At 39.6% G+C, this 18,233-nt stretch overlaps 1 protein-coding gene across 1 annotated transcript in view; it reads left to right on the top strand.

Moving 5' to 3' along the window:
• The window catches only part of TMEM117 (transmembrane protein 117), a 224,719-nt gene that overhangs the window by 91,130 nt on the left and 115,356 nt on the right, over positions 1 to 18,233 (top strand). The window contains exon 4 of the mRNA XM_034062987.1: positions 7,469 to 7,568. Coding sequence (XP_033918878.1) covers positions 7,469 to 7,568 — 100 coding nt within the window. The remainder of the gene's footprint in view (positions 1 to 7,468; positions 7,569 to 18,233) is intronic.

The raw sequence follows: 18,233 nt of genomic DNA, 5'->3' as shown, positions 1-18,233 counted from the left end.
GCATGTAATGTACCAGCTTGTAACTACAGTCTTGTGGATTAGTTGTAGAATTTTACTAGCCTAGTAAAAGAGATGCTAGAAAACGATACAGTTCTCTTACCTTCTTTGGCAGTAAGTAAATACCGTAATCCTCTCCTGTAGTATCAAAGAGGCATGTAAGAGGTGACCCTTTATTTCATTGCTACAATAAAAACAACTTGTGTATTAACAGCATAAACAGCTACATACATAGAGCTCTAATGCGTGTGTCCGTGTGATTGTGTGATGGAGGCTGGTTAAAGCTGTGCTATGGATATTTAGGTTAGCATTCATCTATTATCACAATAGCATTACAAGTGTTTCAGGCAAACCTGTCCTTGGCTGAGTAGCATAACGTTTGCTACAGAAAGATGCTAAAAGCACTCTGCAGCTGTTTTTCTTTTCTCTGACTAAACAGAATATACATGTGATGAAACACATTGTGCAAGACTAGCAAAAATTCTGGAAAATTTGGGAAGTATGTCTCAGAGATACAATAAATTTGAAAAATCAATTTGTTGATTTTTTTTGTTAGACACCTTTTATGCTTTTCCCAAGACTATCCAGTCCGAAGGAAATGCTTTGTAGTGAAGTATGTAGCTGTAGTACATCATTTTCATCAAAGCACTTACATAATGATGGAGAAAGTTGCTGATCTGAGAGGGGAGTAATCTGGGTTAAATTCCCAACTCAGCCACTGGTTGTCTCTGGTTTCATTTATGCCATTTAAGGTTTGGCATAAAAAAAGTAGGCGTAGCAAATTCTGTCATTTAAACTAGATGGGAGCATGGGCCAGCACTCAGCAGAATTTACCTTTAGCCCAAAGAGCCCGCATTCCTCCCATAGTGGAGGTCCTTAATACTCTTGAAGTTTCAGACCCCTAAGATGTCCCCAGGAGAGGTGCAGACTGTCACATCCCCTGGCAGTAGCCCTGCCATAATGAGTTACCTTTTGCAAATTCTTTAGAAGTAAGCTGTTGGCCCTCACTGGTGCCAGATGTGAAAATCATCTAAATTAACATCCTGCTCTGAAGAGCGGTCAAATCCATTGATTATGGAGACAGTTTAGGAAGACTAGCATCATTAGGCAAAAGTTAATCTGTATGAATGCCACCTGCTTCCTCAGGAGAAATCCAGACTCTGTTGAACATCAAGTTCTCGAAGGTTACTGTTATTGGATCCATAAAAACCCCCGCAGGGAACAAGAAACTTCTACAATTTGCAGTAAAGAAGCTATATAAGGACAGGAATATATCTTGTCCCAGCTTGATTGAAGCAGCTTAATTGTGACTGTACTTGTGATCTAGTCTAAGCTCCTATCCTGACCAGTGGCATCCATTCCACTTCTCTAAAAGTGGTGGAAAGGGAATGCCTGTTTTATGTGTGGAAGACAATAGTTGTACAAGAAATGGAATCCACAGCCTCATTCATCCCTTCTCTGCAAGAGGCTGAAATACTTATTTCTCATCCTCTTAGAGAGTGGCATATACAAAAATAATACTATTGTAATAGGAGTTTTTCATGACATTTAGTTTTCATATTGACAGTGACAGTGAGATGCAATTCTATAACTTTGAAAGGCATTGAACCAGTGTCCCTTGGAATAGGAATTGGATCTCTTGTGTCCCCTACCATTTAAGCCACATGCATGCACCTCTTCTGCATTAAAAGACAGAAATGGAATTTGCTGCATCTTTCAATGGGCTTTGTCTTATAGGCAGGCTTGCAAAACACTTCACAGATGGAGCTGCAGAGGCAAACCAAGTGGAGGATTAACCACTTTACAGATATCAGTCAATACAGGATGTGAGCTAGAAGCCAATGGTTTATTCCTGTGGAGAGCAAGCAGCTCCTGGACATGCCTAGCAGCAGAACTTCAAATGGTTTGGGAGCTTTAAAAGCCAAGTCTTCAGAGTAAGTTAGCAGCCCTCAGGCCTGTAGGCTGATGAGCAGAGGTTTTCAGAACCACAGTTCTGTTGCCTTATTTTAAAAGCCCCATGTGCTCATAGGTGTTCTGCCATGCATCTGTCTTGCTATGGCTGAGCCTTTTTTGCATCCTAGTTTTGTTGTGTCTTGGAGATGAGCTTGCTGAGCTTCTTATGGCTCTTACCTCTTTGATACCTTATCAAGCAAAATTCCTGGTTCAGTGCCTTTTAATTCTGTCTGTTCTGGTGCTACAGAAGATTAATCTCTGAAGTGTATGCAGGGGATGGTTAGGGACTGTATAGCTAGCTGTGGTGCTCTCTGTACTGTTTGTAGGTATCTATGAGAAAGCTGGGGTTGTTCAGCCTGGGGAAGAGAAGGCTGCGTGGAGACCTAATCTGAAGGGGGCCTATAAGGACGCTGGGGAGGGAGTCTTCATTAGGGACTGTAGTGATAAGACAAGGGGTAACGGGTTGAAACTTAAACAGCAGAGGTTTAGATGGATATAAGGTGGAAGTTCTTTACTGTTAGGGTGGTGAGGCACTGGAATGGGTTGCCCAAGGAAGTTGTGAATGCTCCATCCCTGGCAGTGTTCAAGGCCAGGTTGGACAGAGCCTTGGGTGACATGTTTTAGTGTGCGGTGTCCCTGCCCATGGCAGAGGGGGTGGAAGTAGATGGTCTTGAGGTCCTTTCTGGCCCTAACTATTCTATGATTCTATGCCATTCTCATTATGGTATGACAATTTGTAAGTCAACAGGTCTTGTTTCTGTGTATCTTCCACTTCCCCGTGGCTCTGACATCAGTTCCTAGCAGGAGAGGATGGCTTTTCAGTTGAGCAAAGTGTTACCAAGTGTCTCATTTGCTATTCTGTCACTTTAGAGTTACAAATATGAATAAGAAATGTATCTGCTGTCTTTTATGAATGTTTTCATTTTTCTGCTACTCTTTGCCTCTGCTAGATTTAAAGAAGCTTGGGGTGCCGTGTCTAAGCATATACTTATTTGCAGCCAGCGTGAACTCCCATGCTGTCACTTGTTGATCATTGTCAAGGTATTTCACTTCATCAGGTACACCAAGGAAGACAAGTTCCATGTAGACAGAATGCCAGATGATAAAGCTGCCTCAGAAAAGCACATACCAGAACATGTACAGACTTCCTATCAGTCAATATTAAAGATATGTATATTTCCCTTCCTTTTTGAAGAGCCTTAAATTACTGTTCTTTATGGCTGCTATTCTTGTAAACTCTGTAAAGAATATGCCCTTTGTGCTATGTGCCAGCCTAGTGCCTCTGATACCCTAGAGTGTACAAAGAGCCAGCTGAAATGTAGTTAAGATGCATCAAGGCCACTAAAGTGGCATTAAAAGGCAACTAAAAGTTCCCTTATGTTTATACTGTCATTGCATTCTGTGGAGATCGAGGGTTCACTTCAAATGTGTGTGGGTTGTCAGATGTGTTATGGGCCTTACAAGAGATCCAGATCTCTTTGGATTATCATCTGGAGACCAGGATATGTCACAGCACTTGGAATTATTCAGTCATGTAAGTTTAGCAATGCCTTCTGATAAGTAAACATGCTGGTTTGACATACTACCCAGTTTGCCATAACATAAGGCAAACAAATCCTCACCCAGCATGTCCACAGCTGCATTAAGGACAAATCATGCTCTAATCTGCATTTACTATTCTGACAAGGCTCCACTGAGAGTGTGGATCCCTGGTGTGCACTTAAATTTATATGTCTAAATTCAAGCTACATCCCAGTTTTAGATTCCTTTGATGGTTGAGAATAAACCGTCTCAGCACCGAGTTTCCGCCATGACTTTAATTCCAGTGCGTAGAATGATCTTGATAACACCACAGTGTTATTATCTTTACCCAACATAAAATTTAAAACATCCCATTTGCTTTCAGATTGTTTGCCATTTTGGCAGCTGCTGAAGTGTCAGTCTTCTTTAAAGCAATGCTCTGATATCTTTCTTTGAACATTTATCTGGGCTAGTGCTGTTCTTTCCCTCTTTTGTCTTTTCTGTGCACACTCACCTGCTAACTCCAGAAAATTGATCGAATACATTGATCTTATATATCTTTTTACTGACTCACTGTTACTGACTTATCTTTTGCAACAACATGGATGTAGGCAGCACCTTATGATGGTAGACTGGAAGCTGCAAAGCCAGGGAAATTTCTCTTTTCAGTCTTACTGTCAAAGATTAACAGTGGGTTTGTCCCAAATCCCAATTGCAAACTTCTCCTTTGTCTGTAATATTCACAGATATTGGCCCCTCAGGCTTTAGTTATTTACACTTACCCTGTCCATTTCTGAAGTGTTTTTTACTGTTATGTGCTCTTGTGTTTTTCCACTCAGTGTTTTCTTAGATTGTGCTATTCACGCAATGTGGATGTGTCTTGCTATGGAATAAAAGTACAGCAAAGAAATCAGAAGTCTGTCGACAAGCTGTAGAAAATCTGGGCTGACCATTTAACTGGAACCGAACAGCTGTTAGCCCTCCTGCAGGGTGCAGACAAGGGTCCTAGACAGGAAGCAGACCAACCACTTAATGAAAACTGCTCTAATCACTAGCTAAAGCTAGGAAAAAGTGCAGCTATTTCCACAATAGAATTAATGTTACTTTTTGTACTGTCAAAATATATGTCCTGGTAACATCATCAGGCAAGCATGGCTTTTTCGAAAATGTCAGCCACTCTCATTTATATTTAAACTAAAACCTGAACATTAAAAATGGAGTTGGTTTTTTTCCTTCATTTTTTAGCAGCCAGAAATCTATATTAAAAAAAAATCAATTTCTCTTTGTGCTTTGAAATGAAAATAATACTGCAGGGAGCGTAAGAGACACAGGATGTAATGCTAATATTTAATGAAATAGCAGTGTATTTCATTAGTATTCCTAATAAGATAATGAAAGTGCTAAAAATATTTTCCCTGTTCCATAAAAGGTTACAGGTGTATTGTAAACAGTAAATGCACTTAAGATATGCACAGATTGTTCTTAAGAGTTTCTTTATAATAGTAAGCTATTTTAACTCTTAAGTGTTAAAATTGTCTGTCAATTTACGTATTTAATTTAGGCCTTAATTTCTTACAGACTATGATGAACAGTTTGTACTAGGTTTCTTGGATGCTTTCGTATTTCAAATGCCCATGTTTCAAATTACAAAAAGGACTATCAGGGTGATCTGGTGCTTTCAAGGCTTTTCTCTGTATTTCAGCTCATCTGACCTTGTTATAAGCTTTCAGGTACTTCTGACGTTCCTAAAAACAAGTGACTACATGCAGAATTTCAGTTTCCATCAACAAAAAAATAGCTTATATCTGGTTTGATAAATCTTCTACTTGTTAATATCTACATTCAGTGATCAGTGCCCTCTCAACCTTTTTGGATCTTCTGTACATCAGCCTGCCATGAGTGGCTGTGGCAGCCCCACTAGATGTGATGGGGCTGTAGGAGTCACACAAGTGGTCTGTTATTCAGGAACATTGTGCAATTCTTTATTTAGTTTCTGTACACCTGTGATCATGTATAATGCATATGAGATTGTATAATGCATTTGAGAAATGGAAATTTTTCATGCTGATGAAAAAGATAAAGATATTGTTTGGTTTTTGGGGCCATCCTTACCTCTGACATTTATTGTCATCCCTTCTTTGTTAATGAGTCATCTTGTTAGGGGAGGCAGGCTTGATAGTTTTTCACCTTCACAGATGGTACAAAAACAGCATACCCAGGAAGAAAGGGAATTACAAATGTTTCCCAGTTATAAAGAGTCTGGGAGAATATATCTGGAAGGGGTGTGCTTGCCTGTTCTCACAGTCTTCCCTTGGTATCTGCTGTTGCCTTCTCTTGGAGACAAGACCTTAGAAGAGTAAGACTTCAGGCTGACCCTGTGCAGTGTAGCTTTTCTTGTATTTTTACATCCTTATTTACAATACAGTGAATTTATAATATTGATGATCTTATTATCTACATGACTACATGCAGCATTATTAAAACCAGCCTGGACCAAAATATGGGTTTGTTTTTTAATTGCAGCAGAAAACCTGGTCAAGCATTTATATGCTGTTCAAGAGACAAAAAAAAGGATGGTGTTTTTGTTAGTGGCACACTAGCTGAAAGGTGATGATGTATATAGTGAAGTGTTAGTAATATTTCTACTCAAGAACATATTAACTTGTATCTAAGAAGTGAGATGATGCTGTACATAGATTTGTGCTAGGAAGATCCTCTATCCTGATCAAATATTTAGATTTTAACAGGACTGCCCCAGAAAGCAGGATCAGCTTGTACTGATCCAGTTGCAGAGATATGGTCTGTTAAGTCCAGGCTATTACAACATTTGGTATATAATGTGGTGAGACAGGAGAACATGTTGCCCAGGGAAGTTGTGGTTGTCCCATTCCTGGAAGTGTTCAAGGCTAAGTTGGACAGGACCTTGAGCAACCTGGACTGGTGTGAGGTGTCCCTGCCCATAGCAGTGGGCTTGGAACTAGATGATCTTTAAGGTCCCTTCCTTAATGACTCTATGATACTGTGGTGCTATGATTCTAGAATAGGGGTAGAATTTGAATAATGGTCAAGGAGGTTATTACATGCAGCTAGGTCGCTTGAGTGCACCCTTAAATAGGCATAACATTGTATAACCAATGTTTACAGATATCTTGAAAACAAATATACCACTTGGGAATTTTAAATACAATTGCTATCATTATTCAATGTGTTAGCTCTTGAGGAGAGTCATCTCTTTTTAAACACTATAAAAGCCTTTTAGCAAAGGATATTCAGTATATTAAAAACTATTTTTTTCACAATGTTTTTAATCCAGCACAAGTAACTTTACCTTCTTAATTATCCTCATAGCATTTTGATGAACATGAAAGTAGAAGTTAAACTACTGTGTGAGATTTTTAAATCCTAAGTGTTGCATTATTTAAGCAGAATAGAAATTCTTCTTTTGGATTTAACATATACCTATGAAAATACATAGTATAAATCCAGAAGCAGTGATATCTCACAGAAATTCTGAAAAGCTTGCTTACACTGTTGTGTTGAAAAAACGTGATTCTACAACTGGTAGAGGGAAAAGTCAAGTGGCTCCATTATCTTTTTAAAGACAACCAAAAGATTTTCATTTATCTTCACAAAGGTTTTGTAAAGTCACCATTTCCAAGAATGTTGCAATTCCATTTGTACAAAGGAACAGGAAAAAAGTGTAAAAAGGTTTATGTTTCCAAAAGCATTACATAATCCTAAAGCATTTCTCTATTGTTATCTTAGCACCTTCAAAAGAGACATGGGCTGTAAAAATGGATCCACATTTCCTTTTCTAATTGGAATTGACCCATCCTGGTCCAGTTTGATGTCCAGACTCAGATACAGCAGAAAAAATGATCATGAAAAAACAGGAAATCTTTCACAGCTAGTCATAAATTTTGTCACTAAAGCAAGTTCTTTATAACTGCATTAAGCAAATGTGTATAGCTTACAGTCTGTGTTCTTGTCTTCACAGTGCATACATTATAACAGACTTCATGGGCATCAGGAATGAAAATTTTATGAAGGTAGCTGCAGTTGGGACTTGGATGGGAGATTTTGTCACAGCATGGATGGTAAGAAATATAATATTACATTTTAAAAGAGAAGAAATGTGCTTGTTGGTTTCAAGGGGGAGAGGAAAAGAGAGAAAACTCAATTTCTTGGAGTATTCAAGTATTTCAAGCCAGACAAGTTGAAAATTAACAAAGGCACAGTAGCATAGTGGCAGGGCACTTAATTAGCTGGGAGTCCAGCATTAACATTTCAGTTAAAATGTATCAGAGCAACAATTCATTTCTTCTGCTGTGAGTGGGAATTTTGCCATTGACTTTTGTGAGGACAGCACAGTGGCCCTTCCTTGCTATGGAATAGCACCATGAATTGCTATCTGGTGAAACAGTGAGTAACGGCTTATGGTAAGCAAGTCTACTGAAAAGGATTAAAAAAGAAGAAAACTTAAACTGAAAGATGTGACAAAGATCAATGGACATGAGAGAGAGCAAGCAAGCCAGTTACATCCCAGAATCTGAAGGTATGAAATTATCAGATTAAGTTTGTCTCTAATTAAGGATTTAGAAGTATAAAGCCTTCAGTTGGGACTGGATGATCTTAAGGTCCTTTCCAACCCCAACTATGATTCTATGATTCTATGATCACTATTATAAAGGTTCACTCCTGAAACATGGGCAACCCAGAGATCAGCTTAGTGAAGAAGAACCAGAAAATGACAGCTAACTGGGAACAAAATGAAGCATGTGCACATGTTTTTATTGTTCAGGAAAAACATTTCTTAAACACAAAGCGATAAAAAATTGATTCCATTGTGGTTTTTAGTAAGATTAGGTTTTTGTGATTAGCGTAGGGGAGAATTTTAACAATTATGACTATGACATTAATTTAAATTGGGGAAAGAAGTCCATGATTTTTAAACAGAATTGGTTTGAATGAATCTACTTTTTCCCCCTAATGATTTATTGATACCTCTGTTTGTTTACTCAGAAGAATCAGCATAATTTTAGAGGAATTCATTAGCAGTGGGAGCATTGCTTGATGGTGAATGTTTATCACACATCACATGAAAATTTATGGGAAAAAAACCTCAGCACTGTATGTACCTAGTGATTGTAATAATCTCTGATGTAATCAAAGAAACAAGACAAGGTGGATAAACTTTACGACTGTGATATGTGTTAGGAGAAAACACAATAGGAATGACTGTAGGATGCCAAGACTATAGTCTGTGCAACTGTATGGGAAGTCTTAGTAGGGTCATCCAGTTTTCTGTCAGTTTATCTTCTATCCTCCACATATTTTGAACATACTGTACAACAGACAGAAGAAAGGAAAAAAGCATCAAAGATTTTTGCAGCATGTTGTTCATTATGTGTCAGTGGTTTGTCCAAGACAAATTATGCTCTGTGAAATGGTGGCTATGAAAAGCAAGTACAGAGCAAATCATTTGTACATACATTACAGGATGGATGTTGCAGAATTGGTGCATTGACTGGTGTTAACAATTAATGTGGATTTCTCATGAATCAGTAATAAAATGCATGGCTACTTCTGAATACTTTTAGCTTGACCCTTTTTCTTCATGAGATTCCACAGCTTTATCCCACTATGGAAGGAGAGATGCTGCACAACCTAAACTGAATTAAGAAGGGGTCACGTTCATCATACATGTGTGACTTAGCACTGCAGTGGTAGGTTACATACAAATTGCACTATATTAGGTAATGTTCAATTTTTTCAGTTCCTCTTTTCTCATTTCCTTGAGAAAAACTGTTACATGCAGCACGATACAACACGTGGAAAGGGTTGGACTCAAGAGGCATCAGAATCCTAATCCTTTTCTGTGTACTCAAAGGCCTCTTGGGTCTTTTCAGCTACAGAAGCACAATTGGACTGTGGATGGCAGATCACAGCAGTGGATGGAGTTATCACTGAAGAATGGGAGAGCCAGTGTGGAAAGAGGAGACTATTTGTAAGCTAGGCTGGTTCTGTTAGCTTTTAGGAACAGGAAAGGGCATGGGATTGGAGGTTGAGGATGTTATAGGACATGCTTTGATTGCATGAGGACAATTAAGAGGTTTGGTGATTGGTATTTAGATATTCAGAGCAAAAGAGAATAGTGAGATTGCTACTGCAGGACAAATCTATAGGCAAAGCGTGTAAATCAGTCAATGGAAATGACACTATTTAGTGGCAGCTGAGCATAGGAACACCAAAAAAAGCAACAATATCAGGTAGAGAGGTATTAGTAACAGAGGTGATCAGACATGCAAACCTCCATGACAGCCTAACTTTAGCAGTCTTATTTACTATGAACAGAAATTATCCTATTGTTTATAATCTTTGAATTTGCTTGACTTTTTGCATGTAAAGCTCAGCATGGAATTGATATCAAAGTGACATAAGTCTTTTGTGGGATTATTATATTTTATGTAATTGTTTATTTCTGTTTGTAAATGGGAAAGAAAAGCAAACCTGTAGAGGAACCTTTGCACATCTTTCTCATTCACAACAATGCTTATATTTTCTTATAATTACGAAGTTTCTGTAAAGAAGCCACCCAACCTTAGACTACAAAGAAGATGAAAAAGCAGATGTAGCCTTCACTTCAGTGCATTTGAACCATAGTGGAATTAAGATCTTATTCTGTATTTAATTTGGAACCTTGGAAATAGTCAGGAATAAAGCAGAACAGATGGGATTCCATTTTAAAAATGACTAACCAGTAAACAGTAATATTGTCCTACTACAGGAAGGAGAGGCTTAGTAAGTCAGGAAAGTGCCTGAAATGGGAAAACATGTTTTGGATTGCTGATTGTTTTGGATTTGAAAGGCAGAAGTGAGTCTTCCCCCTCATTTTCTAACTCACTGACTAGTTTGGTGACAGGGTTTGACTCAATTCCTAGTAAAATCAGCAATGCTCTTTCCATTGCATGTAGTAAGAATGGGGCCATGCCATGGGTGCACAGGAGCTTCTTCTTTGTGCCTCTGGACAGGAACTTCTGCTGCTAACATTTGTCTTTGCTGAAATCTGTAGTGTTAGATGTTCTAAATAATGCTGTGAAGAAGAGAATGGGTTCAATATACCAACCCCCTATCTGTACTTTTTCCTCTTTGAAGCCAAGGAAGTATATTCTGCACCTGCTTTGACATGCTCTCCCGCTCTGATAAAATGTGCATTCTGTTCTCATGGAGAGTGCTTCTGAGGAAGACACCATAGGATTCAGCACAGCAGGATAGCTTTGAAAAAAGGTTGGATTCCACCCAGACAAGCCTATAAACTAGCAATTACGGCCACCTTCTGAGGGAACGTGAGAAGGCTGAGGAAGGAGCTGATCCCAGAGCAGAATCTCTGATGATTAGAGTCGGGTGGACTCCTGACCCCAATCTGTAAAATTAAGCAGCTGTGTTCTCATGGGGGACGCAGTCCTGAGCATGTGTGGTAAGGTATGCTTGGAGTATACCTACAGGAGTGGATGGCACTGAGCATTGACACACAGGGCAGAGTACAACGAGAACCTGCTCTTTTTCACAGCTTCTTGGTGTGGTGGAACTGCCTGCTTTCCTTGTTCTTCCCTGGCTGTGTTGGCATTTAGGCTGTCAAAACTGTTGTTCTCCACTTTGTGTGATGGCTTTTTTTTGGCTCTCCACAGACTCCATATTGGCCCTGCACTGTGAATAATACTTGTATCACACTGAGAGATGTGATGAAGTAAAGGATGATTTAATTTATTATTCATGAAACTAGTATTTACCAAATCTGTACCAGCATGTTCTTTTTAAAAAGGAGAAGCCAAGACTTCTCTCAGTGCTGCACTTTAGCACAGTGCTCGGCACAATGTCTTAGAGTGTAAGTTGAATCAGTGTCACGATTGTTGGCTGTTATTCCTGACACTTTCACTTGATTTTAGTTTGACTTTTTCCTCACCTTGGACAATGAAGAATATCAGGACCATTTTTGTCTTTCATCATTTTAGCAGAGGAATTAGTAGGAATTTAGGAAGTAGTACTTCCAGTGTAGTCTGGATGGAAGGGTGATAGGTCACAGCTTGTTTCACTGACCCATTATCCAGGACTGACATAGACACATCCTGTCCTCCTGAATGGATATGGAGTTAGAGAGCTTCTACTTGAGATTTATTATCAGGACACAATATAAGGATTCCAGAAGGTTATTACCAAGTGATGAATCCACACTTACTTTTCCTCATTAGTAAACTGGACAGTGACCCCCATATACACAAGTTGCCTGGGCTTGTGTGCAGTTTTCAGGCAAAAGAGTCAATTCATTAGGTGAGCATGCCTACACATCGCAACATATAACTTGTGGTAGAATGCTGCTCCCCTTGATAACGCTTATCTGTCCTGTGAGAAGAATTTTCTGTTCTCTGAGATTTTCAGTGCTAGCTGAAAATGCTCCAGAATATGTACGTACCTAGCCAAAGGGACCAGGTTTTCAGTCTTATAATTCCAGAGGATAAATCTCACACCAGTATGTGTTCTAGCTGTGCTAGTTTTGAAAGAAATAGATTTTGTTCTGTTCTTTTAATTGTGATTTCTCTATCTGGGATTTTTTATCTTCATCCTCTGGTGAAGAAGGATTCTATATTTTCCCATGCGACTAACACGACTTGCGTGGCTGGTCACAGTGTATCTGTAGTGGGGAGGGCCTGTGGCTGGCTCATAAAGAGCACTCTAGAGGGCTGAAGCCTGTCTGCGTCATCCTTGATGTTGTTAACATCAAGAGCTGGCAGGTTTAAGTGAGTGGTTATTGCCATGCGAGCACACAGTAAGTCTACAGACTTCTAAACCATAACTTTCTGTCATGCACACCATGCTAGCACTCAGGCTACCTCTATGAGAATGTAAGAGTCATATCTGGTCAGACCAAAAATCCATCCAACCTCTTCCTGCCTGAAAATATGACTATGAGCAGAAGCCTACCAGGCGAGTAAGAACAAGCCAGTTGTGTATGGTAGTGTCCTCTAAACCTCTCTCCAAATGCATGCAGTTTTGTGTATGTAATAACTCTTGATGAATGTCTCTTCCCTGTTCTTGCCCGATCTTGCCTTTAGCCCAGTACATTTTTTAGCATCAACAGAATTATTTGGCAACAAGTTCCAGAGGTCACTGTATGAGGAATCACATACTTCTGTTTAACTTGTTTGCTGCTAACCTAGTTTGATGGCCTTAGGTTGTTTTTTTGACTGAACAGACAACAAACACTTCATCTCTGTATGTTTCTCTCCCTGCTGATTATGATTTTGTAGACATATATTATAGTTACTCTAATGTATCCCTTCTTCAAACCGATGATCTCTAGCCTAGTAAGTTGCCTCTCATACCTGCTGTTGCATATATTTGATTATCTTTATTGCCATTCTTTGCAGTTTCACCAGGTTTGCTATGGCCTTCTTCACAGGGATATAACAGCTGCCCACAGCATTCAAGGGGTGAAGGAACTGTTTGCTTTACAGTGGTATAATAATGTTCTTTTATTTTCTATTCCTTTCCCCATAGTTCCTAACATTTGTTAGGAAGGGGAGGTGTTGACAATATGAAGCACTAAGAGCGTGTTTTCATAGTACTATATTTTAATAACCTCAAAATCTTGTTCCTGAGCTATAATGGTCAGCTGAGGGCCAATTGTTTAATAAATGATCCTAGAATTGTTTTGCCCCATGTGCATCAATTTACATTCATCTACAAAGAATTTAATCTGTCACTTTATTGCCTAGGGACTTCCTTCCATGAGCACCTTTTTCAGTTCTTCACAGTCAGCAAGCCATCATCCTTATTACTGTGCATAACTTAATATCATTATAAAGCCTTCTCACCTCACTGCTCACCCGTTTTATGAGATTGCTTAGGAATGTGATGAACGACTGCATCCCTTGCACAAATCCCTGTGAACTCCACTAATGACCTCCCTCCGTTGCAGGAGCTGTCTGGCTAACCTATTTACCTTTCTGTTCCCTGTCTTTAAACCAGTTATTTATCAACATAAAAACCTACCCTAAAGCTCTGACTGTTGGTTATCCATAGAAGCCTTTGATGAGGGATTTTTTAAAAGCCTTTTAGGAAATTCAGGTTAGGCTATTTCATCCACATCTCCTTTATCCTTGTGCTTTCTTGACCTCAGTCAGTAATCCTTTTCTAAAATATTCACATTCCTGATATTTACAGAGCCAATCACTTTACACTCCTTTCACAGTCTCAGTGCTTTCTGTGCCATTAAAGGGGTATTCGGGCAATGTTGGGTGTCCCTGAAAGTGCTGTTTCCATGAAAGACGAAAATTCTCAGCTGAGGAATGTATGAATATATGGGACAATATGGACCCATCTTCATGTGGCTTATCAGTGAAAGACTGAGCTTGTTTCCTATTAGTTAAACTTTCAATGTTCATTTTGCCTCATTTTCATTAATTTTCTCTGTCCTTTTCCTTCAACAACCCTTTTATCTCATGGGCTGGTTCCCATTTTGCAGATGAAAAAAATTAAGGTGGGAATATTTTGGCTCTTGCACATAGCAGAATGGTCAGCAAAGCCTGAACATGGCTCTTAATGTTATCCTGAAGGCAGACACATTTTTTATTGTAGTAAGATCTACATTCTGAGTATGCACATGCATGACATGTTTCAGAGGACATGAGCCATAGAAATATAGCCTCTCTTTCCTGGAAACTTACATGGTCTATGGATCTCTTAGGCTGAACAGGAAAGGTCTTAACAAGTTTTGCTGTTTTCATAGGTGGAATATTTTTGGACACAGGAACCAGTGTTTTCTAAAGTCATTCTTTGAATCTGGTCCCTTCTTGATTTTCTTGTTGAGAAACACTGTCTTTAACTTCCATGCTATGCAGGCAGTGGACACAATCTAATTGCTGTAGTTTGGGATAGAACTGTCCCAGATGTACACTTGCTTAGCTCTTCATTTTGACCTTGTAAATGCTGTTGTGGTCTTTCTATATAAATATGAAGCATAATAGTCTAATATACTGTACAGTGTAGGGTGAAGTAATGTAGCACACGCATTACACTTTAGTAAACCCATCTTTTGATGTTATCTTCTGGTAGATACCTGGTACCTGTAGATTCTGCTATGTCTGCTTTCTTTAGTTATTTTTGTAATAAGAATAAATGTTTACTTACTGCTATTAAAACATTTTTGATGGCTTGCAAGCTATTGGCAAGAATTTTAACAGTAATTGGTGATACTTGCTTTTGACTGTTGCCATTGTGATCCTGAAAACCAGCATTTTTTTGCAAAGCAGGAAAACAAATTATGGAATGGTTTTGAAGTGCTTGCCTAGTGTCCATTAAGAGAGATTATTCATGTCCTTGTTTGCTCTGAGACATGACTATCTATCTATGGCAACATCCTAGAAGAATGAAGGATTCATTGCAACTATGCAGAAACTAGGTTGATGTACCTCTTTATTTTGGATCATAATGTATGTTGCTAGGGTGTGTTCAAACAAAGTAAGCAACCTTGATGCTGCAAATACTATCATGTTGGTGAAAATAGCAGGCACACCGAACTATTGTGGCGAAAGTAGATAGCAAATAGAATGCTAATGTGACTAAAACAAAGAAATCTTTAGTACAGGGAAGGACACCAGTATTAAAAATGTGCTGAAAGAAAACGTAACATCATCATTAAAGATAATCGATTTTCTGGGATTTTTTATGTAACTTTTCGACAAAAAGAATAGCCATGAATGTTCACTCTAAATGTATGTGAGTCTTAAAAAGTAATTCTTCTGACTAGGAAATTCTGTTCAGCAAGGCACAGTGTATTGTTTTATTTACAAGCAGTGAAGTGTCCACCATTTTGATGCACCTTCCAAGTAGTTTGGAGAGTCAAGAGTCTTGAATGACTGACACTTTTACTAATTCAAGCCTCTGTCAAGGATTGGGCATGGCAATTCAGATTATGATCAGTGTCAATCTTCTTGATTGTTTCTGTTCCACTGACATACCAAATGACAAAATGGAAGTGTAACTGATTTTTCAGTGGCATCTGAAGTACTGTGTAGCTAACAACTCTGGTGTACTTCAGTAGTGGAAATTAAACTATGAAGCATGAAGTGGAAGGAGCAAAGTGGGTGACACATGTTAGTAAACTCACTTGCCAGGACTCCACAAGAAGGTAACCAGTAACAGTATTAGTGGCAACATGTTTCTTTCCATTCACAGGAGGAAACACAGTGCCAGTTGCCCTTTTTGTTCATCTATCTTTCTTGGTTTGTCTTTCTTCGTAAGGGCCAGTCCAGGTGGAGAGCCATTCTGTAACTAGTGGTCCTATGTCCAGGTAATAACTCACATGCAAATTCGTTGACCTGATGGCTGTTCATATATCCAGTCATTTGAGGCCTGCTAATTTTGTATTTTCAGTTTTGTAGGCATGAGTGTGCTCACATCGTGCTCTGTTTCATGGCTGGTACTTAGCTATATGAGGTGGAGTGTGTCTGGTGTCATCTGAGTTCATCCAATCATGACATCCCATCAGATTGCACTATTATTTATTCATTGATTGCTGGTGTAGCCATCTGTTCATATGCTCTAGATTATAATTATGTGCCTTTCCAAGCTTGATCTTTTTTTGTATTCCCCTGTTACCTTTTCATTTGAATTCTGATCAGGCATTGCCAGAGGTGTTACTTCATCCCTGTCTCTTTCCCAGCCGGTGAGTTCCTTCAACTCACTGCCGCAGCAGGTATCTTTGTCAATAACCACTTTCTGGGCTTTAAAACATGCACTTTCTATATCTACAGTAAAGACCTCAAGATATTCTTCAGAAGAAGGTCACAGCCAACTCTGCCTCAAAGCTCAGGAGTAAGAATTGGAAACCCTGAAGCTGGGTGTCGAAATTAATCCTAGACTTTCTTCAAAGTAGCCACTGACAGCTGCTAAGCAAAAACAGCTTTAGGAGTTCTTTCGGATAGTGGGAAATTTGCCCCACTATTTTTTTTAAGGACTGTGAACTCATACACACATTTTTTTGTGATCTTGTACACACATTTCTGTACTGTCTGGTTCCCTTTCTCCAAAGTAATGTTAGTTCTGCTTCTGCACAGGGCAGCGTGGTTGATGGTGAATGGTTTTACCACAAGAACAGGGCTGTTTCGTTCTGTTCCATCATCTGAAAACCATCACAGGTTCTCAGTTCTGTTCTCAGTCAGGTTCTACACCCATTTTCAGATCTCAGTTCTGATGATGTGATGTTTTCTACTGGAGTCAAAAGTCTGCAGATTGTTAGTCAAGGTTCACCTTGGCAGGTGAAGGTAGCAGTCTCGACCCAGTATTCTTTAGGGGGCAAGCAAACAGCTTCTTCTACCCTGCTAAACATAATGTTCTGGTGGAAGTAATTAAAATGCTCTCCATTGGTGACTTGAGCTGGGTGCTCAAGTCTCTCATGGGCCCAGTGTTTCAGCCTTGGCACTTGTTCACTGCTGCAGCTTTTGATGGAAGTATCATTTTTGGATACTTCTTCAGTAAAGTGTATGAGATACCAGTATACATGGATGTTTCTCTTCTCCAGCATGAATATTCTTTCCAGATATGCTACAAAATAACTACAAAAGCAGCTACAAAGCAACTTGTGATTCTTTGCACTCTCAGTTTCCAACTTCTACCACAGTCTAAGAAATTAACGTGCATGTTATTCCCCCCTTCATCTCATATCTTTCGGTGGAGCCATCAAATAGGATGTTTTTTTTGAGCTGACAATGCCAGAAATCCACATAATGTTTTTGAAGAGCTGACAAATCCAAAAAGGTAAACCCTGTTTTTTAAGACTGACCATCATGAATAACCATGGTGACAGCAAGTTACCTCTTACAAGACTGCTGTGGAGATGATTTCTGTCACTGAGGCATACAGAGGGACCTTGACATGCTTGTGAGGTGGGCTGATGCCAGTCTTATGAAGTTTAACTATGTCAGGTTCAAGGCCCTACACCTGGGTCAGGGCAATGCCAAGCACAGCTACAGGTTGGGCACAGAAGAGATTCAGAGCAGCCCTGAGGAGAAGGACTTGGGGGTGTTGGCTGATGAGAAAATGAACATGAGCTGGCTTCAGTGTGAGCTCGCAGCCCAGAAAGCCAACTGTATCCTGGGCTGCATCAAAAGGAGCATGACCAGCAGGTCGAAGGAGGTGATCCTGCCCCTCTACTCTGCTCTTGTGAGACCTCACTTGGAGTATTGTGTGCAGTTCTGGTGTCCTCAACATAAAAAGGCCATGGAAGTGTTGGAACATGTCCAGAGGAGGCCACAAGGATGATCAGGGGACTGGAGCACCTCCTGTATGGAGACAGGCTGAGAAAGTTGGTGCTGTTCAGCCTGGAGAAGAGAAGGCTGCGTGGAGACCTCATAGCAGCCTTTCAGTATCTGAATGGGGCCTACAGGGATTCTGGTGAGGGACTATTCATTAGGGACTGTAGTGACAGGACAAGGGGTAACGGGTTGATACTTAAACAGCAGAGGTTTAGACTGGATATAAGGAAGAAATTCTTTACTGTGAGCGTGGTGAGGTACTGGAATGGGTTGCCCAGGAAGGCTGTGAATGCTCTATCCCTGGCAGTGTTCAAGGCCAGGTTGGACAGAGCCTTGGGTGATATGGTTTAGTGTGAGGTGTCCCTGCCCATGACAGGGACATTGGAACTGGATGATCTTAAGGTCCTTTCCAAGCCTAACTATTCTGTGATTCTGTGATTCTATTTCAAT

The sequence above is a fragment of the Melopsittacus undulatus genome, chromosome 5, assembly GCF_012275295.1.
Source record: "Melopsittacus undulatus isolate bMelUnd1 chromosome 5, bMelUnd1.mat.Z, whole genome shotgun sequence".
In the NCBI taxonomy this organism is placed as follows: domain Eukaryota; kingdom Metazoa; phylum Chordata; class Aves; order Psittaciformes; family Psittaculidae; genus Melopsittacus; species Melopsittacus undulatus.
Note: the sequence above shows the minus strand (reverse complement) of the source record. Positions and strands in the feature narration are given on the sequence as shown.